The sequence below is a fragment of the Oculina patagonica genome, chromosome 9 (genome assembly GCF_052425735.1).
Source record: "Oculina patagonica isolate OP01 chromosome 9, crgOcupat, whole genome shotgun sequence".
Classification (NCBI taxonomy): Eukaryota; Metazoa; Cnidaria; class Anthozoa; order Scleractinia; family Oculinidae; genus Oculina; species Oculina patagonica.
In genome coordinates, this window is record NC_135766.1 from 15,549,529 (window position 1) to 15,561,729 (window position 12,201).

General features: G+C 38.7%; 2 protein-coding genes across 4 annotated transcripts in view; one reads left to right on the forward strand and one right to left on the reverse strand.

The window, feature by feature from the left end:
• LOC144664975 (uncharacterized) overlaps positions 1-12,201 on the reverse strand; it is a 72,094-nt gene that overhangs the window by 14,165 nt on the left and 45,728 nt on the right. The window lies entirely within an intron of this gene.
• Positions 1-12,201, forward strand: part of LOC144666804 (uncharacterized) — a 40,160-nt gene that overhangs the window by 11,371 nt on the left and 16,588 nt on the right. For all 3 annotated transcript variants that reach the window (XR_013573231.1, XR_013573232.1, XM_078528207.1), the window contains exons 7-9: positions 2,954-3,250; positions 7,904-8,019; positions 11,917-11,981. Coding sequence is in view for 1 of the 3 variants with exons in the window: in XM_078528207.1 (XP_078384333.1) it covers positions 2,954-3,250; positions 7,904-8,019; positions 11,917-11,981 (478 nt within the window). In the remaining 2 variants the exon portion in view is untranslated. The remainder of the gene's footprint in view (positions 1-2,953; positions 3,251-7,903; positions 8,020-11,916; positions 11,982-12,201) is intronic.

Genomic DNA, 12,201 nt, shown 5'->3' on the forward strand with positions numbered 1-12,201 from the left:
TTGTTCAGTTCAGCACAGACGCTCCCCCAACTAAAGCACTTGCGCAAGAAACGATTACAAAACCTACCTCGCTATCCACCGTATAGTGATTTATCCCGTGGTAAACGTTATTCTCCAATTTTGCTGAGTTATTCATTTTTCCCCATTTATGCCCCAGGGGTAGGGGAATTTGGTCAAAAAATGTAATCGTTATGCGCGGTATTAATCACTATTTCCGCCAGGGGAGGGGAATTTGAACAAGCTATAAAAAAAATACAAATGTCTGAAAAGTAACTGGGAGACGTTGACATTTTGATTTGTTTAACTGTGTAGCGTCTTTTATGCTAAAAATAATTGTTTATGCTCCAAAATGACGCTAAATACTAGTTATGCAACGCTTTCGAGTGGTATACTACGGAATATCCCACGAGTCGCTTGTATTTTCTCGGTATACACACGAGCCTTTAGGCGAGTGTGTATACCAAGAAAATACAAGTGACAAGTGGGATATTCCATAGTATACCACGAGAAAGTGTTGTGTAACTATTTTATACCATGCCATAGAAAATACGCTTACTAAATTTCGTCGAGAATACAGTCGCAGCGCACTATGGGAAGGTTGGGTTGAATACCGTCGAATATACAACGGCTTTCCTGTATTCTGATTGGCTGTATTTTCTATGGCATGGTATAAATGGCGGTATAAAACTGCTCCGACGTTTCGGCAATACTGCCTTCTTCAGGGTGCCACCCCAAAAAAGGCAGTATTGCCGAGACGTCGGAGCAGTTTACCATTTACCATTTGTAAGGTTTCCCAGTTCTAGTATCTCATCCTTCAAGTCTCCCACCAACGGAAAGAAATAACAGGAAACTGAGCTACAAATGGTAAGCGACATCTATTTCGGTTAGTTTGCTAATTTTGGAAAGAAGCCTTTCCATTTTTCAGTGGTCATTCCAACCGGTTCTCTCCAACAAATGGTAAGCACCCTAGAGTTCGTTCAGCATCACATTGCGGTAAACACTTGGAGCTGTAGCGTAGGAAATTGTTTTCCCTACGACAATTTGAAAATATTTTCATTTTCATCACAAACGCATCCAACGAACACTCGCGGAGGAAAAGCAAATGATCGCGCGTGTGGTCACGCGTGATGGACGCGTGATACCCAGTGAACGGCCGTACCGCTGACTGAAACGGCAGGCTCAAAGGTAGAAATTCAACATGGCGGCTGTTTATTTTCCAGTTAAATTTATTTCATGCAAACTGGCTGAGACAAGTGTCCTTCCGTGAACTTTGAACAGCTCTTTGAATGACTTTATTGACATCCTGTTTACACCTTTCACGAAGGATGAACCACGATGGATTGACTAAGTTCAGCGCGCCTCAAAGCAACAGTACATGTCAATTGAGATCGATCGAAGAATCGAAGTGCAGCGAGGAAGAACAAATTCTTCAAAAGAAAGCATCTGTGTGTCGATAAGTGGCATGTATGTAGTATTACTTTCTTGTTTCTTAACTTTGATGTGCCTAATGTTGAATTGAGCGAGCTTTTGAAGAAAATCTTTCGCTGCTATTTTTACATTTGCTATCACAACATTGCCGAATTATATGGCTCTGAAAACGCTCCGAAAAATGTCCTAACTGCCTTTTCTTCGCCAATATTTTGATTGTTATCTATAGATTTATGCTTGATTAGCTATTTCGTACCGATTTTATGCCAAATTGAGGCAAATAAATGGCTTCTGTGTTTCGGTGAATTTTGATGAAATAGCAAGAAATCGTGAAGTCACGTGTGTTTAGTTCCTCAATACTAATAAAATATTGAAGTCCCCAGACATTTTGTGACATTTTTGTGAAGTTTAATGATGGATTTCATTACCCATGTAAGAATAATGTATATAAGTTGTTGCTCATGGGAGATATTGGGCACTAGTTAAAGGCTATTTCCAACAGTACGAAATGTGTACCTTCCAAAAGACCGTTTGAGGAGAAGAAATCAAATCAGACGGTTGAAGGGAATTATTGTACTTAAAGCCTAATAACCAAAGAATATAGTGCAGTGGATTTTATTTTCAGAAGTCTTTTTTTCTTGTGGAACTGGTCAATCAAAGTCAGCTAATTAAATATGCATAAATTAGTGAAAAATGGCCATTTTTTCAAAAGGTGCCATAACTTGAAGGGAATAAAACATTTTGAGTTAATGTTTTGACACAGTAAATAGCTCACCATACCCAACATTTATGCTAAGTTTGGGCGAAATCGGTGATATGAGCTGTATCACTTGTTACCTGGTTCTGCCCTGTTCTCTCACGGGCACACTCTTAATCATATGCAACGAGACTATATAAAGAACTTATAAGAATCCGACTTTTAGAATTTGAAAATGACGAACGATTCATCAAAATGTCATTCGAAATTATTATCGCTGATTTTTATTCTTAATTATATTAATAGAAACACGAAAATTGCAAATTTGGGAAACATGCCTGTAAAAATGCCGTTGCGATAGTGACGTCAAGTTCCTGATAAATTTTATATTAACTCGCAAAGTTTGGCAGCGTTTGGTTGAGTCTTGAAAAAGTTACAAGCGTTCAAAGTCAGCGCGGTCGCTTTCCGCCCAACTTGCCATTTAATTGTGACTTTAACAATGCGTATATTCCTTCCTCTAAGTGGAGGCCAGAATAAAAAAGGATCGTAGGAATTAAAGGGTTACAAGCAAAAACAAATTTACATCAACGTTTTAGAGGAATATGAGTTCTTATAAAGCTTTAACTGCATGCATAAGTCAGCATCAATGAGAAAATTGATTTGGTTTATTAACATTTAATCAAACGAAACTAAAACGCATTAAAGTTATTAATCGTTGTAATATTTATTTCTCAATACACCGCTTACTTTCTTTCCACCTTTCCTTTGAGTTGTTAGCAATAATACCTTTTTGCCAATCTTTTTAATATGGATGTTTTGTTTCACCAGTTCCTAAAAAGGCTCCTACCATGCTACGAGGTTATCCTCTGAATTCAACTGCAATTCACATTTCCTGGAATAGCCTGCCTCCAAGTCGCTATAAAGAACAATTGCTGGGCTATCGGGTCAGATACAGAAGTGTTGGCTCTCAGAAATTTACTGAAGCAACAATCACGAGCAACTTGACAGAGATTGTTGTTATCGGACTTGCTGCACAGACCAGATACGAGATTGAAGTAAACGGATTTAACGAAAATGGGTATGGACCAATCAGCGAGACCTTTGTCATAAAAACATTGTCATTTGGTAAGTTTTAGATCATCTCTGTTTTGTATGGATAAGTCTGCGTTGAAGCATATAGGCCCAACGGTCAATTTTAGGCTTACCCCCAGCATTCGCCGGTACTTATTCATGCACCTGGTTGGAGAGAGGCGCTTTGAGAGAAACATAGTTGGCATATTAAGAATGCCGGTCGCTTAGAATCCAACATATTGTGGCAAGAGGATGGAACTTCGATTTCTTTCATACTTTTATGTTAGATAGGCTAGGGTATAACTTAAATCACTGTATAGTTCTTTCGATTGAATATCCTTTTATTTTAAAGAAAAATGCAAATAACAAAAATCCGTTAAAATCGTCATTTGAGGCGCTAAATTATTCATGATTTTTGCACGAGTTTGAGAGCCTCGCGTGCAAAAACAAATCACTCTACCGTCTTTTAAACACTCAAACCATAGTTAGCAATCTCTAAACATCTACTGAAATGATTTTGGGAAATATTGCGTTGTTCTTTGTAGACAAAATAATTTTATTTCGAAGGCATACAATTCACTGCCGTAAAAGTACTTGGTAAATAAAATTAATTTTCACCATGTGCGAAACCTTCAAATCGTTTAAGCTTCTGGTGGTTGAATGTTAGAAGAATGGTGTATAAATCCCTGTAAAAATTTCTCCGGGCAAATGATTAAAAGCGACGTGAGATCTTTTCGAATTCGGTTAAATATGCAAATATTTGACCTTCCGCGGTCAACTTTGAAGTTGCGGGTCAAAAATAATTTTTGTTCCGTGTTCCAAGTCCTAACCCATTTAAGACCAAATTAAGCATATGAAAAAAATATGTAATTTTCTAACCTTTATCTGCTGTAAAAGGTAGGTTCGAAGGCCATTTTAGCATGATTACGGCTCTTATCATTCGTCGCATCTGAGCTTCGTTTTCCTTCCGCGGTCAACTTTGAAGTTACGGGTCAGGCATGAATGACATGAATATTTCAACCCGTGCACAAGTCTTAACCCATTGTGGGTCAAAATAATCACACACAAAAACATTATGAAATATTCTAACCTTAATCTGCTGTAAAAAGCAGGTTCGAAGGCCTTTTAAGCACGATTCCGGCTCTAAGCATCCGTAGTAATTTGAGCTTCGTTTGTGCAAGTATGTCATATTTAGTGGTCGAAATCCAATCTGTGATCAACTTTCGGCGCTTCTCGTCACCACTGCATCTTCTTCGACGGCATACGCCGATTGTTAGTATTGCCTCGTTAATAGTACACAAAAAAAATAACATCTGATCGCTAAACGGCATGATGTCGGCGCTTACAGTAGCTTACAGTAGCTTACAGTCCCATCTTGCAATGGGCCGTCTGTTCGTCACGCAATACTGTGTCATGGACATTTTTTTAGGGGGTGGTAGGTGGGTGTGGGAAAGGTTGAATATGCGGAAATGCTTGATTTAATACTTTATGACAAGTACGTACTCGAGCCAGCAACAACAACAACAACAACAACAAGTACAGTGATATCTTTAGGCAGACAAGATAAAGCACACGTACTGTCAGTTGACAAGCGTTTGGTACAGTGTAATGCAACTGTTCGCGAATTCTGTTGCTCGCGCGGTGTTGGTTGTAATACCGGGGGTGGAAGGAGGATATAAATCTTTACTAAACAAGTAGAGTTTTTAAGTAGTTATTCCCTTTTTTACTGTAGAACCGAAAACGAAGAGAAAAACTCGCGTCTATGTTTTTTGGGGGGTGAGGGGGTGGGGGCCGGGGGGTTCTTGGTTGGTTGGTTAGCAAAGTTTTATTTTTTTTCACAAAGATACCTAACCAAATATCGCATGTCCTGTATAAATGGTTAATGATAGAAGTAACGATAAGTTTTGATTTTTTTTTCGTAATCGAGTGGCAACTTAATAAAAACATTGCATCGCAATTTTTTTTTCGCCCTACGGTAAATCTGGGTGACCTGTGGCTTCGGGTGGTCATTCGTCAACCTGTAACAAAGTACTTTCTTGGGGTGCCGTTTTGAACATGCTGTCGAATTCATGATGTCTAAATTCAACAATAACTAATTTGAAGTTTAAACGAAATTAAAACATGTTAAAAAAAACTCAGTGCTAAAACTCTTTGCTAAAAAGGATAAGCAAATTGCTATGGCAACACCAAACAAATAGCTAGCTTCTGAAGTTTGGTTTTTCACGGGAAAGAGTCATGTTAGAGTTAACTAAATTAATACTGGGACTTGTGACTGCTGATGTCCTTCTCACACGACAGTAGAATCAAAACCGCAAACTCCACGAACAAGGGCCTTAAAAGAACAACAACCTTCCATTTCCAGTGAAATAAACTGAACTTTGAAAAAAATGTTCACGCGCTGCCTTTAAGCAAACAGACGGTGCCAATAACTAGCACGACCAAGGTTTTGTTTAGGAAGCCACTAAATTAAATTTGGCGATTTTTCACACGCCGAATTGCCATAGCAATTTGCTTATCCTTTTTAGCAAAGAGTTTTAGCACTGAGTTTTTTTTTAACATGTTTTAATTTCGTTTAAACTTCAAATTAGTTATTGTTGAATTTAGACATCATGAATTCGACAGCATGTTCAAAACGGCACCCCAAGAAAGTACTTTGTTACAGGTTGACGAATGACTACCCGAAGCCACAGGTCACCCAGATTTACCGTAGGGCGAAAAAATATTGCGATGCAATGTTTTTATTAAGTTGCCACTCGATCACGAAAAAAAAATCAAAACTTATCGTTGCTTCTATCATTAACCATTTATACAGGACATGCGATATTTGGTTAGGTATCTTTGTGAAAAAAAAAAAATAAAACTTTGCTAACCAACCAACCAAGAACCCCCCGGCCCCCACCCCCCTCACCTCCCAAAAAACATAGACGCGAGTTTTTCTCTTCGTTTTCGGTTCTACAGTAAAAAAAGGGAATAACTACTTAAAAACTCTACTTGTTTAGTAAAGATTTATATCCTCCTTCCACCCCCGGTATTACAACCAACCCCGCGCGAGCAACAGAATTCGCGAACAGTTGCATTACACTGTACCAAACGCTTGTCAACTGACAGTACGTGTGCTTTATCTTGTCTGCCTAAAGATATCACTGTACTTGTTGTTGTTGTTGTTGTTGTTGCTGGCTCGAGTACGTACTTGTCATAAAGTATTAAATCAAGCATTTCCGCATATTCAACCTTTCCCACACCCACCTACCACCCCCTAAAAAATGTCCATGACACAGTATTGCGTGACGAACAGACGGCCCATTGCAAGATGGGACTGTAAGCTACTGTAAGCTACTGTAAGCGCCGACATCATGCCGTTTAGCGATCAGATGTTATTTTTTTGTGTACTATTAACGAGGCAATACTAACAATCGGCGTATGCCGTCGAAGAAGATGCAGTGGTGACGAGAAGCGCCGAAAGTTGATCACAGATTGGATTTCGACCACTAAATATGACATACTTGCACAAACGAAGCTCAAATTACTACGGATGCTTAGAGCCGGAATCGTGCTTAAAAGGCCTTCGAACCTGCTTTTTACAGCAGATTAAGGTTAGAATATTTCATAATGTTTTTGTGTGTGATTATTTTGACCCACAATGGGTTAAGACTTGTGCACGGGTTGAAATATTCATGTCATTCATGCCTGACCCGTAACTTCAAAGTTGACCGCGGAAGGAAAACGAAGCTCAGATGCGACGAATGATAAGAGCCGTAATCATGCTAAAATGGCCTTCGAACCTACCTTTTACAGCAGATAAAGGTTAGAAAATTACATATTTTTTTCATATGCTTAATTTGGTCTTAAATGGGTTAGGACTTGGAACACGGAACAAAAATTATTTCTGACCCGTAACTTCAAAGTTGACCGCGGAAGGTCAAATATTTGCATATTTAACCGAATTCGAAAAGATCTCACGTCGCTTTTAATCATTTGCCCGGAGAAATTTTTACAGGGATTTATACACCATTCTTCTAACATTCAACCACCAGAAGCTTAAACGATTTGAAGGTTTCGCACATGGTGAAAATTAATTTTATTTACCAAGTACTTTTACGGCAGTGAATTGTATGCCTTTGAAATAAAATTATTTTGTCTACAAAGAACAACGCAATATTTCCCAAAATCATTTCAGTAGATGTTTAGAGATTGCTAACTATGGTTTGAGTGTTTAAAAGACGGTAGAGTGATTTGTTTTTGCACGCGAGGCTCTCAAACTCGTGCAAAAATCATGAATAATTTAGCGCCTCAAATGACGATTTTAACGGATTTTTGTTATTTGCATTTTTCTTTAAAATAAAAGGATATTCAATCGAAAGAACTATACAGTGATTTAAGTTATACCCTAGCCTATCTAACATAAAAGTATGAAAGAAATCGAAGTTCCATCCTCTTGCCGCGAAATCGAGAAATTGTCTGATTCTTAGAGACCGGTATTCTTAACTGACCTCATTTCTGGAAACAAAGTCTAAGAAAATTTAAACAACGAAAATAACTTGTTACACAGCTGCGAGTATTAGCCTTGCTTTTATCCCTTCTTTTTCAATAATGGCACAGTTTCCAACATAATTTTCATTTTTTATATTTTGGGGCGTTAATGTTTGTTATCATTTTACTTTTTTGTTTCCTTACAGTCCTTATGTGTATTTTTTACTTTATTTCCAGGTGAAGTAATTATTGACATAAACTTGCAATTGATGATCGATGCAGATTTTAACAGAGATCTACTGAACCATAATAGCAGCAAGTTCGTGGCAATGGAAGCGAAAATCGAAACTTCGGTAAGATAAGTTCGCTTCGGGACGGTTAGTCCGGCGGCTTAGCTTGAAATTTTAGTTGAATTGTGTACTTTTTGATACAAGCATGAAACTTGGCACAATGAAAGTGGTCACCAACAGAATTTTTTTCAGATATAGTGCCAAGCCCGAAAAACACCGGTTTCCATGGAAACCTTAATTTATTAACCCTATTCAGACCGGGTTTTTTTTAATCTTTTCAGACCCTCTTACCGTCCAGAATATTTAAGCAATCACAATGAAACTTAGGGAATATATAGTATGTCCAAACACCTATCTTTTGGTATACGTCACGTGGGAAGGTGACGTCACATCACGTGACAATTACATCATATTGTCAAAACAGCCGCCATCTTGGATCCGCCATCTTGGATTTCGAATTTTTTCCAAAACGTCATAAAACCGCCCAAAATTACTGCAAAGTACTCAAAATCAACAAAACTGTGCTTAAAAACCGTAAAAGGATGAAAATAAATGCATTAAAATTATTTTTCATTAATAGAAACACGAAAATTACAAAATTGGGAAAACACGCCTGTCAAAATACCGTTGCCATGGCGACGTCAAGTTCCTGACACAACAACTTATCCTACCAAAGTATTTCCAGATAAATTTTAGATAAATTCGCAAAGTTTGGTAGCGTTTGGTTGAAACTTGAAAAAGTTATAAGCGTTCAAAGTCAGCGCGGGCACTTTCCGCCCCTCCCGGTCCGGATAGGGTTAAAATCAATGAAATTTCGTGAAATATTTGTTTGTCCTGGTTTATAGACAAATACTATTATGCCAGGTAGTGATACGAAGTCGCACGTACAAAATTTAGAATGAAATGCTGTAATTAAGACTGTTCACAGCCCTATATTTTCCTATTTTCTTCTGTTAGCGAACGGTTCACCGATCGAGAGACCTGGACGCTAGCGCAAAACGAAAGACGCGAGGGAGCAGAGGGCGGGGAACGAAAAATCTTTTCCCATGCAATAATTTCCTATTTAATTATTGGTATCAAACAGATGGTAAAAAATAACAATTGTAAGCCTAATTAAAAGCATTCATATCTGTATTTATGAATAAAAATCAAAAATAAAAGGTTTATAAAAGTACAAGAAGAAATACTTCGTGGGGAAGGGGCAGGGGAGCCTCTCGGCTGAAAATTTCATTGCTGTTTACTAGCTGAAAATAGGAAATTGGCGTTGGCACTATATCAAGAATTGATAAGTATGCGAATGCTTGTAATCCTGCAAAGTTTGGTGCTTGTATCAAAAATCGCACAATTCAGGAGCTAAGCCGCCGGACTAGGTGTCGAAGGCAGTCTTTCGATATGTGTGCTTTTTTTTTTACAAAAACGACCTGTTATACTTGTACATCTATGTTCTAATTGCATACTAATCATTTAAAAAGGGAAATGTGAACAACATTAAGTGCTACTTGAAAATCTAATAAAGATGTTGGTTTTAATTGGAACTCCACTCAAATTGGCGTGGCCTTGCTAAAATGTACTGTAGTTGTCTTAGAAATTGTTGGAAAGTGTGGGTGCGGACTGGTACGAAAGAAGTGGTCTAACGCTTGACAAAGTTGGGACGACGTTTTCAAGTTTGACAGTTTTACTTGAAAACTGTTGATTGCGGTTTTTTTTCAAGTCTTGGATAACGAACTTTTGCTTTTATTTTGTTGTTCAAAATTTTGTTGTTGTTGTTATTGTTGTTGTTGTTGTTGGTGTTGTTGATCAGTAAGTGCACCCTCATAATTCTAGCATAGTGTATACGGAAATTTAGAAAACTTCTCGTGACACTGTCCCTTTAATCCTGCCACAAAGTTCTTCTTCCAGAATTAAGACAGCCTGTGATCGCAATGATCGCAGGTTAAAAGAGGGTCCTGAAGGGGGAGTACCAAATCCCATTTCCCAGCCCAAATTTTGCCCAAATCCCATTTCCCAGCCTATTTTTTCTCCAAATCCCATTCTCAGTAGTAAAATTCCCAGTGTATGGAAAACCGGACTTTAGCGTAATATATTTGTTGTTTTGATTGTCCTAAATGTAGTCCAATCCCTGAACTCTCCCTTCGGTGAACCCAGGTAGAGGCGTTGTTGAGCGAGTCCAGAAATATTGACCTGCATGCGCATTCTCAGAAATCTGTCAGCCCCACCCCCTCCCCCCCAAAAAAGGGGGGAAGCTGAAGAAACCAAACCATAATCGATAGCACCTTTGGAAACGCACGCACAGATGTTAAATTTAAAAATTTAGTACTTGTGGGTTTAATACCTATTCATTACGGAGATTCATTACCGTGGAGACAGAAAGAAACCGGCTGGGTTGGTGTTCGTGGAATCGTGGGGGGCTGCTGTTGCATCGAAGGCTGACCGGGATGGATGGCGCAGTTTTAGTTTTCTGGCCGGCCTCAAGAGTCCTCATGGGCTCGATGAGGATTAAGACAAAGGTTATGACAATTTTTCCTGTAGATGTTGCGCTTATTTGTTGCGTAGTTGAGTTTTTCATTTTAGCAAACTATTTTTACCCTAGCGCACACGTTGCATGTAAGAAACGCCACATGTCTCTGTGGTTTTTCATTGGTTTGTTTTAAGCATGCACATGCAAGGTATCCTAGACTGTCTCTTCTCGCACCTGGGTCGCAGAAGGAATAGTTCAAGGAATGGACTACTTTATTTATTCGATTAAGCGCCCAACCTCGAATAAGCGCCCACCTCGAATAAGCGCCCATCCTGTAGGTAGGAAAAGTTAATAAGCGCCCAGCCTCGAATAAGCGCCCACCCCCCACCCCCTTCAAAAAATACTGAAGTGCACAAGAGAAGTACTCGAGATTGAAATTGACTAAGTACTAATAAGAGACTTCCCTGAAGACCAAGTTTTCTTGGTATTTTACAGTCACTTTCAATCAACAGTTAAAATTTTGTTTTGGTACATCTTCACGTTTTATTGTTATTCATTGTTTTGTTGTAAAATAAACTTGCTACTTGCGAGTAATGCTGAAAATATTTTATAAGCGCCCAGCCTCGAATAAGCGCCCACCTCGAACAAGCGCCCACTCTGAAGGTCCAAAAATTTAATAAGCGCCCAGGGCGCTTAATCGAATAAATACGGTATCCAAAATCATGTTCTGCTAGTTATATTATCACCAATACTGTTGAGAACATCACTTTTCATTTGTTCGTTTGTCTTGTAGAAGATGATAGAAATTTTCAGTAGCTTTAACTAAAGCTATCAAGTTTTTATCCCTTACTTACCACTACCCTGCAAAACTTACTATCACTTCTTTTAAATATTCCATTTGTGCCCATGCTCAGTCAGCAGTTCCGCTGAGTAACTTAATCACTTACACGAAAATTGATCGACGCTTGATGGACACTCGTGCAGAGTAGTGGTTTCGTTTCAGATTTAATTTTCAGCGTTTTAACTGTCTATGCCGGACTTTAAGAATATTATAGAGCGCAAAATATGCAGGTTTCGTCATGTACTGACATGCTTCCCATTCCCATTTTTTGTTTCCGAATCCCAGTCCCAGTTGCCTAAATCCCATTTTCCCAGTGAAAATAAACGCAAATCCCAGTCAAAATAGGCAAATCCCAGTTCCCATTTTACCCCTTCAGGACCCTCTTAAAAAGAAAGTCTGGCCAGTATCATGTAGCAGATTTCGAGAGATGATCAATAGAAATCCTTAATTTATTGATTATTGGGGGCATGCTAATGTACATTCATTGAGTACTTATACCCTAAGTCAGGGTGTCAACTGAAGGGTGCTCGTTAATCCTGTTTTTACAGATACGTATAACAAGGCTCAAATTCTATCTATAGGAGTGCAAAGCTTTGCAGAAAACGGCATTGTTAAACATTTGATACCGACTCTTCTCAAGGAACTTTCCTTTTCTCTGCAGATAAAGCACCATTTCAACAAATCCTCTGTTTTGGAGATATATGACGTCAGAATTATGCGATTCAGGTTGGTGCGCACTACAATGGACATATATGTTGTTTGCCGGCCGGTAGGTCCGTATAGAGGAAAATTGACCCCGAGGTGTTGTGACTGTGTTCAAGACCGGGTGACTGTGTTCAAGACCGGAGCACAGTTTTTCCTAATACGAACCGACCTAGTCCAGCAAATAACGTTGTTATTTTTATCCTACTTAAATTTGTTTGGTAAAAACAACCTTGTAATTTGA